The 19,108-nt window shown below is 38.7% G+C and overlaps 1 protein-coding gene across 1 annotated transcript in view; it reads right to left on the reverse strand.

Annotated features, from left to right (window-relative positions):
- The window catches only part of Als2 (Amyotrophic lateral sclerosis 2), a 231,493-nt gene extending 212,939 nt beyond the window's left edge, over positions 1 to 18,554 (reverse strand). The window contains exons 1-4 of the mRNA XM_071666251.1: positions 18,537 to 18,554; positions 4,765 to 4,941; positions 2,305 to 2,575; positions 663 to 1,852 (exon numbers count right to left, since the gene is read on the reverse strand). Of these exons, the coding sequence (XP_071522352.1) occupies positions 663 to 1,852; positions 2,305 to 2,575; positions 4,765 to 4,935 (1,632 nt within the window). The 5' untranslated portion in view covers positions 4,936 to 4,941; positions 18,537 to 18,554. The remainder of the gene's footprint in view (positions 1 to 662; positions 1,853 to 2,304; positions 2,576 to 4,764; positions 4,942 to 18,536) is intronic.
- Positions 18,555 to 19,108: the final 554 nt, after the last annotated feature.

The following is a 19,108-nucleotide window of genomic DNA, read 5'->3' on the forward strand; positions in this document are numbered from 1 at the left end:
CAAGGTGTGTTGAAACAATTTGGGCATATGGAGATATGTGTGTGAAGACAGCCTGACAATGATGATACATGCATCAGAAGCAGATGAGAAATAAGGGATGGGGTAGGAAATAGAAGGATGAAGTATATCAGGTTTTGAGTTATCAATGCATGATCATCTTCAAGGGTGAGAGGCTTATGCTTGATAAGAGAGAATTGGAGCAAAGTGGAATATGCGGGAAAACGTACTGTTACTGGGTTGAACCATGGAAAATAAAGCAGTCACATTATGCTATGGAGTAGTCTGTAGGATCTGGCTATAAATGGTAGACTCTGGTCTTGGTACATTATACATGTAACCAAGGACTGGATGTGTAGAAATGAAAATTATAGATTAACTGGTCTTGACATTATCTCATAAAGGCACATATTGCAATTAGGTATAAAAGAAAAGACCTGCTGTACTAATACAATTAAAGAAACTCGGAAATTTAGCAATGTGTGCAATATAGTGCACATAAAACCTGAGGACACTGATATGAAATCACGACATATCTCTACATGGCAATGTAAACAGCCCTGGCATACAAAATTCTTTCTTTTTCATTGAAATATCTAAAGAATTATCTAAATTTCTAAACATTTCTATGAAGTATAGTTAACTGTAAGTACTACAAAACTTACCTCAGTATTAAGGGCATGTCGTCCACCATCAATGATAAGATTAGTGTTTTTTACCACTTGTTCTGGCCCTTTCTCAAGAGACAGTATACCATCTTTGCCAACTTTGGGATAGCTGAGTCCCCCAGATGCAGTTCTCATATGAGTTTTTTTCCAAGAATATTCATCTGAAAGTCGACGTGGAAGACTGTTACACTCATAGGAATCACTTTTACTCATTTTGAGTTTTGGAACTTTGGCATACAATGTATCTAAACTGAAGGGGTCAGAATCTGGGGAGAGATCATGCAGCTCACCATCTGCACATTCACTGCTACTGAAGTGCCGTGATAATTGACCCACTTTGTCACTTACAGTTCGAACACCAGTTGCTACAAGACTTGCTGCACTATTTGCTGCACTTGCTACATTTTCTTTAATAAGCTCAGTAGCACTGTCGATGTGATATTTGTTGTTCATTCTCTCATAATCTGCAACACATTCACCCTGTTCAACACTTGTTGCTGTCATCCATGAAAGTTGTCGAGAAATAAACTGTCGAGCAGCATCTGCATTTATAAATAAACTACTGCTACCTCCTGTGCTAAATTTCCTACCACAAGGCTCCTCTCCAATCTCTGTTTCATCATCATTGCAATCAACAACTTCAAAGTCACTGCCATCACTCTGTTTATGTACTCGAGTCATGTCTTTCAATTCGATTCCTGTCCGTAAGTCTACTGGGGTATTCAATGCTGTGCCATCACAAGAAACTTCTCCTGATGTTCGATCTAAATCATCTGGCACATAATCAGATGATTCCCCATCCTCATGGACCACACTATTTCTAGAAGATCGACCATCCATGTTCACACTACTGGGAGCAGGTGATAAAAGATCAGATCTCCTATCTGGAGTAAAATAATCTTTCCTCACTGCCAATCCTAAAGGGCACTTGTCAAATTCACCGGCATCTTCAAAGAGCACACGGTCTCCAGTTTCTTTACGACACAGTTCACATGATCTCACATATGAGTCGAAGTCTGGAAGACTGTCTGACTCTGCAGTGGGATCATGATGGACAGGAGGCAGAGCCTCTACCAGAGCTACAGTAAAGTATGCTCCAGCTTCTATTTGCATTATCCGTCTTCCCTTAAAGAAGTCAACACGTGCTGGGTTGGTGATCTCATTCTCAGTCTTGTTTGTGAAGAGTCCTGTTAAAGAAATAGTAGTAATGGAAGGCATATGTTCACTAAAACTCAAATAATCAATGTAAACCACATTGTGATTTCATTTACTATTCCTCAAGATGAAATACATGAGGTGAGGAAAATAAGAGAACAGTGATCATATACAGTGTTTACATACTTAAAATATGAAAGAAACCAGGATCAGAGTAGATAAGGTGACAAAAGAAAATCTGTTAAAGTATTTCAATCCATAAAGTGCAACTTACTTTAAGCTGGTCTATACCTATCCAGAATAATGTTAATTCAATATGTCTTTGTATAATCAAAGTTAAATCAATAAGCCAATCTACATCTCTGAATCTTGACCCAGGAGTTCTTTCTAAGCATAAAAATACTATCACAGCTGTTATGTTACTTCCTTATAATCTAAACCCTTTTTGTGACCCTATCACTGACTCTCAAACGACTACACAAACCTAGGGCTGGTCCTCTTCCTTGAACCCAAATCTCATCTTGAGCACTCAGAAACAATATGTGATCATATCCAGCAGCTACCGAGCGCACCCGAACCTTACGCCCCTTCTCTTCCTGACCATGAGTACAAGTCTTCTTTGGTTCAAGCACAGGCAAGGAATGAACTTCACTTCCTTCTAAGTCCCGAGTGAAAACTTCTCCAGCATCTGTGACAAACACTACCTGACCTCTATAAACCGTTGCATCGCAAACACATCTGCTACCAAGCTCAACCTAAAATAAGAAATTTTAGCAACATTCAGTTACTTTATAAAACATAATCTGAATATGTCTTTCTTGAGACTAGTGATTTCTTTTGCAAAAGACATACGTACAGGTTGAGTATCCCTTATCCAAAATGCCTGGGACCAGAAGTGTTTTGGATTCTGGGTTTTTCCTGATTTGGGAATATTTGCATATATATATATGGGTATGTTTGAAGGAATAGTGGTTCCAACAATGTTGTATGGTTGCGAGGCGTGGGCTATGGATAGAGTTGTGCGCAGGAGGATGGATGTGCTGGAAATGAGATGTTTGAGGACAATGTGTGGTGTGAGGTGGTTTGATCGAGTGAGTAACGTAAGGGTAAGAGAGATGTGTGGAAATAAAAAGAGCGTGGTTGAGAGAGCAGAAGAGGGTGTTTTGAAGTGGTTTGGGCACATGGAGAGAATGAGTGAGGAAAGATTGACCAAGAGGATATATGTGTCGGAGGTGGAGGGAACGAGGAGAAGAGGGAGACCAAATTGGAGGTGGAAAGATGGAGTGAAAAAGATTTTGTGTGATCGGGGCCTGAACATGCAGGAGGGTGAAAGGAGGGCAAGGAATAGAGTAAATTGGAGCGATGTGGTATACCGTGGTTGACGTGCTGTCAGTGGATTGAATCAGGGCATGTGAAGCGTCTGGGGTAAACCATGGAAAGCTGTGTAGGTGTGTATATTTGCGTGTGTGGACGTATGTATATACATGTGTATGGGGGGGGGGTTGGGCCATTTCTTTCGTCTGTTTCCTTGCGCTACCTCGCAAACGCGGGAGACAGCGACAAAGTATAATAAAAAATAATAAATATATATAAATAATGAGATATGTGGAAAACAGGATGGTATGGAAAGAAACAGGTTAGAGCAGAAACATACCTCAATGTTTCAACCATTTAACGGTCTTCCTCAGGAGATACTGATTCCAGCATTCGGCAGGACTGTGTTCCCCAGCAAGTGATGGTCATCTGGTCAGACATCTTGGCATGTCACTCTCTGATTTGATCACTTGCCCTGCAGCCTCCACCCATTCACAGCGATCTCCACTGCCTGACGTGACCAGCAGACCTTGTGTTAACATTGTTTATAATCTCTTCCTCTAAGGTAAGCTCTCACACTATCACTAAACAGTCAACTCCAAGGCAACTACAGGCAAGTGACAAACTGTTTAATGATAGTGTAAGAGCTTTCCTAGAGAAAGGAATTAAGAACAATGTTAACACAAGGTCTAGTTCATCTGCTGGTCACCTCAGGCAGTGATCACTGTGAATGGGTGGAAGCAGTAGGAAAAGCAATCCAATCAGAGAGTGACACGCCAAGGCAACCAACCGGGTGACCATCACTAGTTGGGAATACAATCCAGCTGAATGCTGGAATCAGTATCTCCTGAGGCAGATCCCTGAATAGTTGAAACCTTGAGGTATATCTCAGCTTTAACCCGTTTGTTTCCATACCATCCCGTTTTCCACATTTGACATGATGGATGATAATAAATGAGATATCTTGGAGATGGGACCCAAGTCTAAACACAATCCATTTATGTTTCATATTCAACTTATACACATAGCCTGAAGGTAATGTATACAATATTTCTAATAATTTTGCACATGAAACAGTTTTATAACACTGAACCATCAGAAAGCTATGGTGTCACAATGTCAGCTGCCCATGTGGACAACCTGTGGTTGTCTGGCATCACCTTCATTCCTAACTGTGAATTTATGTTACTAATAAACAATCATTTTCATGTACTTATTCACACAGGGCAGAGAGTAAGCAAAAAACACAATGAGTAATGCACGTAGGTCTGGCAGTAATGATGGTTTGAAACAAACTGGCACCAACAGAGCATCATAACCCAACAGGGGCAAGCAAGGTGAGGTGTGGAATTTTCCACTTCTAATGTCATGTTGCAGCTCAACAAGTTTTGGATTTTGGAACATTTCGATTCCAAATTTTCTGATTAGAGATACTCAACCTGCACAATCATTCATAAAAAAAAGCATCAAGATTTACTTGAACATAAAATCTCTAAAATATAAACATAGACTCAACTAATATAAACTGGTTCATTGCAACTGATATCTTTAAAAAAATATGAATTTAATATAGTTTATGCTTATCCCCCAAAATGTCTTAATTGTATAAGCAAAAAATGAAAATATGTACCTGTTTTAAATTTCCCCTTTCCAGGCCATTATAATGGCCGATATATAACCTGCCACCAGCTGTAACAAAGACTGTTGTTTCTTCAGAGGCTGCAACCCTAATGACTGTCTCAGTAGGCACGATGAGCATGTTCCTGGGGTCCCCTCCCCTCCACCCATACGTTGCTACCATCGTATACTGCAAAACAACACTGATTTAGTTTTAAATACAATTTGGACCATACTAATAGCACTTGGATAAAACTCTGAAATTACAACTCATAAAATGTGGCTTTGCAACCAACCAGGTTGTGACTGTGTATCATATCATGTGATGAGTCTGACATTAAGTCATGGCCAGGCCCTGGACTAAACTAAATTTAGTAATATGAAGGTATAAACAGCATAAAAACTATTAGCTTTTTTAAAGGCTAAAAATATCTGTCAATGGAAAGATCATTCTAATCATTTCTTTTTAAGTCTAGAAATTATGTATGTTCACTGAAAATATTAAACAAGATATATAAACTGGGCACAAAGTTTGAAAAAATGAGTCCTTATCCTAATGTAAAGATGTATAGATTTGAAATCTCTTTTCTATGTCAAGAAAGATAAAAATAAATATGAAAAGAAAATGGTGAACCTTTGCAATGCTGTCAAAACTAAGAAATTAAAGTAAGAATGAAGCTTGAGAAAGATATGTGGTGAAAAAATCAATACAGAAGCACTTCATAAAAAGTTTAAGATGGTGTAGCTATGTAAAAAAAAAAATTAATGGCATATGACAAATTTAAGAAGACCTATGGTGCTGAGACTGAAGGCATCAAGAAAAGTACTGTAGGTAGTGCAGATGCAAAAATGCAATTAGTCAACATTAAAAGGTTAGAGGCATTTCAGATGAGGTTTTCAGGGGTGGGTGTGCACTTTGTGTGTGTGGAAGGAAGTTTGAAAGGAGATGCAGTTGCACTTGATGAATCAAGTTAATGTGTAAAGTGAATAATTAAGAAACATTAATGCACTATAGCAAACATAGTTCACTTTAAGACCCTGAAAATAAGCTGAGGATAAGTGTGAGTAAGCTGGAAGGCTGAACCTCATGAAAATGGAAAGTAAAAAAGATGAAAATAAGAAGACTGATTGGTTTTAGTTTATCATGTCATGGAGTTGGTAGTTTCTTAGGTTGGCAATACTTTTTTCAAATTGTTTTTTATGTGGTAATAATTGTTTACTTGCTTGTTCAAATATTCTGGGTATCCCTACCACCAGCTTAGAAATAGGATAAACAGAAAGCCTTAATTTGCTAGATATATGCCATGAAAATGAAAATCAGACATGGTCTGATTAGGCCCTGCAAGAAACCACTATTACATCAAGCTTCTTTTAATTCTTGGTTAAGGTATTCTCTTATTGAGAATAAGAAACAAACATATGATAAATCAGGTCATAGACAAGAAGTAACGGGTTTATCATTTGATAAAAAATTCTCATAAAACAAAAAAACAAACCTTCTCCATTCAAATAAATGCTTAAAAGTGCCATAAACAAGACAAGAAAGGAATCTTTACAAACATGACTTCTTCAATGAGAACTAAGAGAAGTAAAAAGACTACAGTCTCAAGATGGTCAGAAATTCTAGTCTATGATACAAGAAAATTGGTTACGAAGTAAATATCAAAAAATTGTACCGGTGAAAATACATACAATCAGATCCCTGAATCAAGACCATTTATGCATGTTTTGTCACAAACTTTATATTATACTACAAATACAATGAGAGTACTGGATTTGCTCTCAATTCAATAGTTTCATTCACAAAAAAAATTTCCAAAGGATATTTATGTACTCTAGCTGTCTACAGACGGGGTCAGCTACATCTCCCTTCAATGAGCAAATGCGCCTTTGGATAAATCTTCAATTCAGGTCTCTTTTTTTTTTTCTAAGGCTTGACCACTTTCACTTTCTTTATTAACTACTACTTCTTCAAAACAACTGAAACTATCCATCGTGTGAATTTACTGGTAGTCATCAACTAGTTCCTGGGATGATAACTGTATGTCATTCTGTGCTTTATGAGGACACTGATAAGATTCATGATTTGTTAAAGTGCTGGTTTACAATGCATTGACCATAATGGTTACAATAGAAAGACTTCTTACCTGTAACATTCAAAACAACTTCAAGGTATGACTCTTAAAGGAGTCTTTTCTGTGGTGAATAACAAACTGGTGTCTCCTGTACATACTGTTATTCTTTGGCAACATTCAAATTAAATATCTTATGATAGTATTCATTGAAATCCAAAAATCTAAAAAGGTTCTTAGAAGAGTGATCCTTCATATGTTCTTCAAGTGTACTTCTATGGGTATAAGCTTTATAACTCTGTGAACAAGGAAATGGTTTTTCACCACAAAGCCCATTCATATGATGTGCAAGTTGACTTTATTGTGTGAAATTCTTAAGGCACTCTCAACACTGAAATGGTTTTTCACCAGTGGGAACTCTCATATGATGTATCAATTGATTTTTTGGGGGTAATATTTCTATGGCGTTCTGTACACTGAAGTGCTTTCCCTTAATGTGAATTTTCATATGCATTTTTAGGCCACATCTATGCACATAGTTTTAGTGGCATTCTGAAAACTGAAGCAATATTTCTCCTGTATGAACTCTCATATGATCATTCAGATACTGATTTTGTATAAATAATTTTTGGCATTTCAAACACTCAAACTGTTTCTCTCCACTGTGATTTCTCACATGATCCACTAGACTATTTTCATATTCAAGATTTTTATGACATTCTTTACTCTGGAATGGTTTAATACCTATATGAACCTTCGTGTGGTTCAACAAAGTTTCATTACATGAAAAAGTTTTAAACAATGAAACTTTCACATGTATGGGTTTTCATATGTACTACTAAATTACATGAGGTCCTTCAGATTTTTCTTTCATGGGTAGTTTTCGAAGCATTCTGTACACTTAAATGGTTCCTTACCAGTGTGGATCCATTTATGCTCATTCAGATTCTTTTAAGACCAAAGTTACGGTAGCAAACAGCACTATTAAGGCAGTTCCCCAGTATTAATCTGCATGTGATTTTCTTTTGGAAAACTTTGCTTGCAACGGTTTGCTGCACAGAAAGCATAGTACTATCATCTATGCTAGAAATCTTTGAATAAATACTAAAGGAAACATGGAGACTCATGCACTCTTTCACAATTTTCAAACCTCAAAATGGCATTATATAAACAGATGCAGGATATATAATTCAAAAGCAGCAATGGGTTAAACACACACACACACACACATGACAACTAGACACTTAGTGTGAATGAATATGGCTGAAGCAGGGGGGTAGCGATGCTATGTGGCAGGGTAGTGACAGAAATGGATGAAGGCAAGCATGAATATGTTCAAGTGTATATATATGCGTATGTATTCCTATGAGTCCACGGTAAAATTGAAACACGATGAGTAATAATATCTATTTTATTTATTATACATCTCCTGCATCAGTGAGGTAGTGCAAGGAAACAGACGAGGAATGGCCTAACCCACCCATATACACATGTATTGACATAAACACCCATACACGCACATATACATACACATGCATTTCAACGTATATGTACATATATATACACAGACATATACATATATACACACGTACATATTCAACACAACAGGTATTTTGGACTCTGGATTAGATATCAAAAATAGAAATTTCATCACCAAATACACAATCCCTGATTACATTCAGATTAACAGTGATACGGGATACAAATTAGATAATGTGTCTAGCTCTCTGTTACAGCTAATTTTATTTCTAACCTGAAAAGTATTGAAGCTGTTGATAAAATCAGCTCCATTTTTGTAGATATCAGAGGTAACTTTCATGACAAAATAACAGTAAAAATAAGCTATAAGCACCTAGCAGAGTTATCAAAGGCAGACAAAAGATCTTATGATGTCAGTAATTTCTAACAACCATGAATCAATCACTGTGGAAAATTTTTAACATACTGTTATCTTAGTGGTGAGAATCCCTTTCCAGTAGCTCAGGGCATGGGCTGTAACTATGTTTGCCTAATAAAGCTCTAATTCAAAAAGATGAGAAGCCTACTGAAGAGAACATATCAGATTTAATTCTGACTACAAATGAAGATCTCATTAACAATGTTTTGTGTAACAATTTATTTATTCATTCTGCTTTGTCGCTGTCTCCCGCGTTAGCAAGGTAGCACAAGGAAACAGACGAAAGAATGGCCCAACCCACCCACATACACATGTATATACATACACGTCCACACACGCAAATGTACATATCTATACATCTCAACATATACATATATATACACACACAGACATATACATATATACACATGTACATAATTCATACTGTCTGCCTTTATTCATTCCCACTGCCACCCTGCCACACATGAAAAAACAACCCCCTCCCCCCACATGTGCTTGAGGTAGCGCTATGAAAAGACAACAAACGCCCCATTCATTCACACTCAGTCTCTAGCTGTCATGTATAATGCACCAAAACCACAGTTCCCTTTCCACATCCAGGCCCCACAGAACTTTCCACGGTTTACCCCAGACGCTTCACATGCCCTGGTTCAATCCATTGACAGCACATCGACCCCGGTATACTACATCTTTCCAATTCATTCTATTCCTTGCACGCCTTTCACCCTCCTGCATGTTCAGGCTCCAATCACTCAAAATCCTTTTCACTCCATCTTTCCACCTCCAATTTGGTCTCCCACTTCTCCTTGTTCCCTCCACCTCTGACACATATATCCTCTTAGTCAATCTTTCCTCACTCATTCTCTCCATGTGACCAAACCATTTCAAAACACCCTCTTCTGCTCTCTCAACCACACTCATTTTATTTCCACACATCTCTCTTACCCTTACATTACTTACTCAATCAAACCACCTCACACCACATATTGTCCTCGAACATCTCATTTCCAGCACATCCACCCTCCTCCGCACAACTCTATCTATAGCCCATGCCTCGCAACCATATAACATTGTTGGAACCACTATTCCTTCAAACATACCCATTTTTGCTTTCCGAGATAATGTTCTCGACTTCCACACATTCTTCAACACTCCCAGAACTTTCGCCCCCTCCCCGACCCTATGATTCACTTCCACTTCCATGGTTCCATCCGCTTCCAACTCCACTCCCAGATATCTAAAACACTTCACTTCCTCCAGTTTTTCTCCATTCAAACTTACCTCCCAATTGACTTGTCCCTCAACCCTACTGTACCTAATAACCTTGCTCTTATTCACATTTACTCTCACATTTCTTCTTTCACACACTTTACCAAACTCAGTCACCAGCTTCTGCAGTTTCTCATGCGAATCAGCTACCAGCGCTGTATCATCAGCGAACTACAACTGACTCACTTCCCAAGCTCTCTCATCCACAACAGACTTCATACTTGCCCCTCTTTCCAAAACTCTTGCATTCACCTCCCTAACAACCCCATCCATAAACAAATTAAACAACCATGGAGGCATCACACACCCCTGCCGTAAACCTACATTCACTGAGAACCAATCACTTTCCTTTCTTCTTACATGTACACATGCCTTACATCCTCGATAAAAACTTTTCACTGCTTCCAACAACTTGCCTCCCACACCATATATTATTAATACCTTCCACAGAGCATCTCTATCAACTCTGTCGTATGCCTTCTCCAGATCCATAAATGCTACATACAAATCCATTTGCTTTTCTAAGTATTTCTCACATACATTCTTCAAAGCAAACACCTGATCCACACATCCTCTACCACTTCTGAGACCACACTGCTCTTCCCCAATCTGATGCTCTATACATGCCTTCACCCTCTCAATCAATACCCTCCTATATAATTTCCTAAGAATACTCAACAAACTTATACCTCTGTAATTTGAGCACTCACTTTTATCCCCTTTGCCTTTGTACAATGGCACTATGTAAGCATTCCACCAAACCCCAGGCACCTCACCATGAGTCATACATAACTAAATAACCTTACCAACCAGTCAACAATACAGTCACCCCCTTTTTTAATAAATTCCACTGCAATACCATCAAAACCCGCTGCCTTGCCAGCTTTCATCTTCCGCAAAGCTTTTACTACCTCTTCTCTGTTTACCAAATCATTCTCTCTAACCCTCTCACTTTGCATACCACCTCGACCAAAACACCCTATATCTGCCACTCTATCATCAAACACATTCAACAAACCTTCAAAATACTCACTCCATCTCCTCACATCACCACTACTTGTTATCACCTCCCCATTAGCCCCCTTCACTGAAGTTCCCATTGATTCCCTTGTCTTACGCACTTTATTTACCTCCATCCAAAACATCTTTTTATTCTCCCTAAAATTCAATGATACTCTCTCACCCCAAGTCTCATTTGCCCTCTTTTTCACCTCTTGCACCTTTCTCTTGACCTCCTGTCTCTTTCTTTTATACATCTCCCACTCATTTGCATTATTTCCCTGCAAAAATTGTCCATATGCCTCTCTCTTCTCTTTCACTAATAATCTTACTTCTTCATCCCACCACTCACTACCTTTTCTAATCTGCCCACCTCCCATGCTTCTCATGCCACAAGCATCTTTTGCTCAAGCCATCACTGCTTCCCTAAATACATCCCATTCCTTCCCCACTCCCCTTACATCCTTTGTTCTCACCTTTTTCCATTCTGTACTCAGTCTCTCCTAGTACTTCCTCACGCAAGTCTCCTTCACAAGCTCACTTACTCTCACCACTCTCTTCACTCCAACATTCTCTCTTCTTTTCTGAAAACCTCTACAAATCTATTCCCAATCAACAGTCCTTTTTCAGCACATAAATCTACAAGCTCTTCACCATTTCCATTTACAATACTGAACACCCCATACACACCAATTATTCCCTCAACTGCCACTTTACTAACCTTTGCATTCAAATCACCCATCACTATAACCCGGTCTCGTGCATCAAAACTACTAACGCACTCACTCAGCTGCTCCCAAAACACTTGCCTCTCATGGTCTTTCTTCTCATGCCCAGGTGGATATGCACCAATAATCACCCATCTCTCTCCATCCACTTTCAGTTTTACCCATATCAATCTAGAGTTTACTTTCTTACACTCTATCACATACTCCCACCACTCCTGTTTCAGGAGTAGTACTACTCCTTCTCTTACTCTTGTCCTCTCACTAACCCCTAGCTTTACTCCCAAGACATTCCCAAACCACTCTTCCCCTTTACCCTTGAGCTTCATTTCACTCAGAGGCAAAACATCCAGGTTCCTTTCCTCAAACACACTACCTATCTCTCCTTTTTTCTCATCTTGGTTACATCGATACACATTTAGACACCCTAATCTGAGCCTTCAATGAGGTTGAGCACTCCCCGCATGACTCCTTCTTCTGTTTCCCCTGTTAGAAAGTTAAGGAGGGGAGGGTTTCCAGCCCCCCGCTCCCGTCCCCTTTAGTCGCCTTCTACAACACATGAGGAATGCGTGAGAAGTATTCTTTCTCCCCTATCCCCACAAATCACCACTAAATCACTTTTGAGCTAACCTTCAACATTGGCTGTTATGCTGGCCAACGTAAGAATTGAGAATATAATACAAGATCTTAGACTTGCAAATTTTAATGATCTTCATACTTCTCATGTCATGAAAATCTGGGATGATGTATCTAATAAAATATTACAAAAATAGCTTTGGAAAGTGTTGGAAATTTTTCAAAATAGTGGAGGAGCAAATGTACCAACGCATAGTAGAGAGTCTTTTTCCAAAAGGGTGAAATGGTGGAACAATAACATAAAGAATGCTTGTTGTCTAAGAAACAGCACATAAGAAACTCAAAAATATCAATAACCAACATTCTTTTTTTTTCATTTTGCTTTGTCGCTGTCTCCCGCATTTGCGAGGTAGCGCAAGGAAACAGAAGAAAGAAATGGCCCAACCCACCCCCATACACATGTATATACACACACGTCCCCACACACAAATATACATACCTATACATCTCAATGTAAACATATATATACACACACAGACACATACATATATACCCATGCACACAATTCACACTGTCTGCCTTTATTCATTCCCATCGCCACCTCGCCACACATGGAATACCATCCCCCTCCCCCCTCATGTGTACGAGGTAGCGCTAGGAAAAGATAACAAAGGCCCCATTCGTTCACACTCAGTCTCCAGCTGTCATGCAATAATGCCCAAAACCACAGCTCCCTTTCCACATCCAGGCCCCACACAACTTTCCATGGTTTACCCCAGACGCTTCACATGCCCTGATTCAATCCACTGACAGCACATCAACCCCGGTATACCACATCGATCCAATTCACTCTATTCCTTGCCCTCCTTTCACCCTCCTGCATGTTCAGGCCCCAATCACACAAAATCTTTTTCACTCCATCTTTCCACCTCCAATTTGGTCTCCCACTTCTCCTCGTTCCCTCCACCTCCGACACATATATCCTCTTGGTCAATCTTTCCTCACTCATTCTCTCCATGTGCCCAAACCATTTCAAAACACCCTCTTCTGCTCTCTCAACCACGCTCTTTTTATTTCCACACATCTCTCTTACCCTTACATTACTTACTTGATCAAACCACCTCACACCACACATTGTCCTCAAACATCTCATTTCCAGCACATCCACCCTCCTGCGCACAACTCTATCCATAGCCCACGCCTCGCAACTATACAACACTGTTGGAACCACTATTCCTTCAAACATACCCATTTTTGCTTTCCGAGATAATGTTCTCGACTTCCACACATTCTTCAATGCTCCCAGGATTTTCGCCCCCTCCCCCACCCTATGATTCACTTCCGCTTCCATGGTTCCATCAGCTGCCAGATCCACTCCCAGATATCTAAAACACTTTACTTCCTCCAGTTTTTCTCCATTCAAACTTACCTCCCAATTGACTTGTCCCTCAACCCTACTGTACCTAATAACCTTGCTCTTATTCACATTTACTCTCACATTTCTTCTTTCACACACTTTACCAAACTCAGTCACCAGCTTCTGCAGTTTCTCACATGAATCAGTCACCAGCGCTGTATCATCAGCGAACTACAACTGACTCACTTCCCAAGCTCTCTCATCCACAACAGACTTCATACTTGCCCCTCTTTTCAAAACTCTTGCATTCACCTCCCTAACAACCCCATCCATAAACAAATTAAACAACCATGGAGACATCACACACCCCTGCCGTAAACCTACATTCACTGAGAACCAATCACTTTCCTCTCTTCCTACACGTACACATGCCTTACATCCTCGATAAAAACTTTTCGCTGCTTCTAACAACTTGCCTCCCACACCATATATTCTTAATACCTTCCACAGAGCATCTCTATCAACGCTATCATATGCCTTCTCCAGATCCATAAATGCTACATACAAATCCATTTGCTTTTCTAAGTATTTCTCACATACATTCTTCAAAGCAAACACCTGATCCACACATCCTCTACCACTTCTGAAACCACACTGCTCTTCCCCAATCTGATGCTCTGTACATGCCTTCACCCTCTCAATCAATACCCTCCTATATAATTTACCAGGAATACTCAACAAACTTAAACCTCTGTAATATGAGCACTCACTCTTATCCCCTTTGCCTTTGTACAATGGCACTATGCACGCATTCCGCCAATCCTCAGGCACCTCACCATGAGTCATACATACATTAAATAACCTTACCAACCAGTCAACAATACAGTCACCCCCTTTTTTAATAAATTCCACTGCAATACCATCCAAACCTGCTGCCTTGCCAGCTTTCATCTTCCGCAAAGCTTTTACTACCTCTTCTCTGTTTACCAAATCATTTTCCCTAACCCTCTCACTTTGCACACCACCTCGACCAAGACACCCTATATCTGCCACTCTATCATCAAACACAACATAATACAGCAAATTATGCAAATATGCAATGAGAAACTAAGAGACTTATACATCAAAGTTATTTTCAGCAAGGAGTGATTATTGCTGAAAATAGCAAAGAAAACCTAAGGAGCTTTACAGTTATGTTGGAAGCAAATCATTACCCAAGCAACTGGTCTATTAATTACAGAAAATGCTGACTAGGTTTAATGCAACATAGCCACAAAATTGAACTAAAATCATATCTTTGTATCTGTATTTACAAATAAAGACACATCTCATATCCTGAATCCAGTTCCACTGTGGAGAGAAAAATGTTTTGCAACAAACAGACATAAACGATGACGATATACTATCAGCACTAAATGGAATAAAAGTAAGTAAAATGGCAGATCCAGGTAAGTTTTATCAGAGGAGAATGAAAGATGAGAAAAATGAGACACAGGTAGTCCCTAACTTATGAAAACCCATACTTATGAATGAGGTCAAAAAAAAATATTGAGTTCTTAGTCTGACAAACAATGAAATACTCATATTCATGAACTGTGGAACGGCATCTTTCTTCATTAAGTGTTGCTTTATATGACGTTCTGTTAACTATATATACTTCAGAATACAATATCAAATACATTATTACAGTCAGGTAAAAGTGTTTAATCTAATCTCATGCATCTATTCATATTTTCTGACTTATGAATAGATCAACTTAGAAACAGGGTCCGGGAACCTAATCTATTCGTAACCCAGGGACCCCAATACTTAAACCCCTGACTACACTTTTCAGAGTTACTTGCTATGGGGAAAGTTCCAGAGGAATTGTAATTTGCTAATGCTACACTGATTTTCATAAAAGATAATACAAAGTGACCTCTCATAATAGCCAAGATGCTGTCCTGAGATTGTTCATTAAGCAAAAAATCTGTGGTCAATCTCTAAACTAGTAACTGCAATAGGATGGCACACTCTGCCTGCATGAGACTTCACCACAAGTGGAAAGTTAACTTTGGTGTGTTTTTATCATCTATGAAAGAAAAAAATTCAATTTCACTGATGAATTTCTCCCTACAAAGGAGTTCATCATTTGATGATGATAGCAGTAGTGCAACCTTGCAGGTGCAGGGGCCCAATAGAAGGGGCATTAGAATATATGATCAACAAATCATGATACATGAAAGATGCAGACAGTACATATTTACATATAGACATATAGAAGTATCTCAAAACACTGACCGATTCACATCTACAGTACAGCATTCTCCAAAAAAGCTAATACTAAATAAGAATGTATACATAAAAAGAAAAAGGATAGTAATCCACGGGATGAAAAAATCGTCTGGTAGAACAACTTAGAGCAATTTTAAGCTACTGAGCAGCTGTGAATGTATGAGGTAATCATGTCCTCTGTGCAGTAGTCTCTAATGGGCTGAAGGCAGACCCAAAATGAGCAAGATCTCTAGTTGAGACGATAGCATTAAGTGGGGAAAGCCAGTTCTTCCCCATCAAAAAGTGTTAGAAGGCCCTAACCCTGATATTTGTAGAGAATATTCTTGGGGTACTATCATGCTCACAGGACAGACATTAGAGAAAAGAAAATTACTTAGAATATCATACAACAAGCCATTATGGATGAATGCCTGTCATCACATTTTTAGACAGACCTTTCAGGTTTCTATTAAGAAACAGGCATTTCCTGCAGCCAAGAATCTTAACATTAGCATTAACCAATCACGAGGAAAAATACTGTCACTACTGGAGAGAGGCCTCAAGGCATGGAATGCTAACCTTAGTTTAAAAAATGTATACAAACATGCACATGTTCTGAATAATTCTAAATCAAAATCATAATATATTTCGATATAAAACATCTAATTAATGCTATCTTCACATTTATATCATCAGAAAAAAGGACTCAGAGTATTGAAACAGATTTCTACTTACATATTATTTACCTTACAGGAATAACAAATGTAGTGTACTTAGTTAACCATAAAAAACTGCATCAATAATCAGATGACCACCTTATCTTATCACAACTGTCACTGAGTACACAACCAGATGTTATCTATGAAAATATGATTTCAAAGGCTCAATAGATGAAGGGTACTACATAAAAAAACAACCTGGTTCACTTAAAACCTACATAAAAAAAAACAACCTGGTTCACTTAAAACCAAAAAGTACAAAAGGGACCTTATGAAACTCAGGAACTTTCACTAAATCATATCACGCATGCATTACTATCTATCTATTATCTCTGACTCCACTCCCATCCACACAGGATTGATCAAATGCATACACACAGATTCCTTTGAAGACATTTAATTGTGCACAACTGGGATCCCCAACAGGGTTCACTTATTTCATGGTTGTTCCCACTCCCAGCACAATGGAATTCAAACTCAAGCAATCCCAGGATCCTATGAATTTCTTGGAATTCAGCATAAATCTTAAATAGCAAAGGATCAAATACTTAAAAAATGAAACATTTATCTAAAAAATCTTATTCAATTAGAAAAAATTTCTAAAAAAAATGTATGAAATACAAATGCAACTAAAATTTGCAAAATTAATGTAAAACATTAATTTTCTTATTGAAATCATGAATAGTGGTAAAATAATTACTTTGACCTTTCCAATCACTAATTTTGCTATTATAATAAAAAATATAATATCCATCAGGTATTAGTGATGGGTGATTTGAATGTGAAATCGGTAGTTTAGGGTATATGGTAAGTGGAAATGTAAACAACAATCTATCAAGAACAAGTGTACACATTGTGAAAATTATGAAGAGAAATGAAGAATAAAAGCAAGGAGGAGGTGGCAGTAGAAGGGGAGGTCAAGCAAGTGCATTCTCTCACTAAAAAGAGGTTGGCTGATGCATTTCACTACACTGACCTTGCTCTCCCTATATTTGATGAGGATGACCCAAACATAGAATGAAGTTCAAAGATTGCCCAAGATATCTCAGCTATCATCAGGCGCTATAAAGAAATCCATCATGAGAAGATGAAGAAGGTTAAACAGGCAACACTACATTTCTTTGTGAAGAAAAATGACACTCAAGGAGAGGATCAGCCACCATCATCCAGCAATGTAAAAACTAAACTTAACTGACCATCACCACCACCTTCACCAACTATATCATGTGACCCTGATGACTCCCTTCTTCAGTAACTTACCCCTCACCTCCTCCTGCTCCATTAGCACCAGCAAGCAGTTCAGAAATGGAAGTTAATATAGGTGTTGGGATTAAATTTGCTATTTTCTGCTTATATGCACTAAATGAGTTGATAGATAGGAAAAGGGATTAAGGCACGGGTAACCCTCAATGTCTCACCTCTCTCAAGTTACTAAATCACATTCACTGGTCTTGTAATTCAAAAGAGGTAAGGTTACAGAGGATGAACTGTGCCTTAATACATTTTAATGTTTCTTAACTCATATACCTGTCCTGACCAGTGGCAGTTGTTATATCATACTCTGGTTCTCCTTGCTATACTCAGTCTTAAAAGTATTAAAAATGGTATACCAGGGCTGACGTGCTATCAATGGACTGAACCAGGGAATGTGAAACATCAGGGGTCTGTGCGGCTAGGATGTGGACAGGGAGCTGTGGGTTCGATGAATTACACATGACAGCTAGAAACTGAGTATGAACGAATGTGGCCTTTTTTGTCTGTTTTTCTGGTGCTATCTTGCTGAAGCAGAGGGTAGTGATGCTGTTTCCTGGGGGGACGGGGTAGGGCCAGGAGTGGAAGAAGGCAAGCAAGTATGAATATGTACATGTGTATATATGTATATGTCTGTGTATATGTATGTATATGGAGGTTTACATACCTATATGTGTATACGAGTGGATGGGCCATTCTTCGTCTGTTTCCTGGGACTCCCTTGCTGATGGAGGAAACAGCGACTATGTAAATAAAAAATATAAACTTATAGGTTCAGTAGGGTTTAGGGACAAGTTGATTGGGATGTAAGTTTGAATGGAGAAAAACTGTAGGAAGTGAAGTGTTTTAGATATCTGGGAAAGGACTTAGCAGCAGATGGAACCATGGAAGTGGAAGAGAGTCACAGGGTGGGAGAAGGGGCAAAGCTTCTGGGAGTGATGAAAATTGTGTAGAAGGAGAGAACGTTATCTTGGAGAGCAAAAATGGGTATGTTTGATGGAATAGTAGTTCCAACAATGTTATATGGTTGCAAGGCATGAGCTATAGATAGGGTTGTATAGAAGAGTGTGGATGTGTTGGAAATAAAATGTCTGAGGACAATAGGACGTGTGAGGTGGTTTGATCAAGTAAATAATGTAAGGGTAAGAGAGAAGTGTGGAAATAAAAAGAGTATGGTTGAGAGAGCAGAAGAGGGTGTTCTGAAATGGTTTGGACATATGGAGAGAATGAGTGAGGAAA

This window comes from Panulirus ornatus, chromosome 11, assembly GCF_036320965.1.
Source record: "Panulirus ornatus isolate Po-2019 chromosome 11, ASM3632096v1, whole genome shotgun sequence".
Taxonomy (NCBI): domain Eukaryota; kingdom Metazoa; phylum Arthropoda; class Malacostraca; order Decapoda; family Palinuridae; genus Panulirus; species Panulirus ornatus.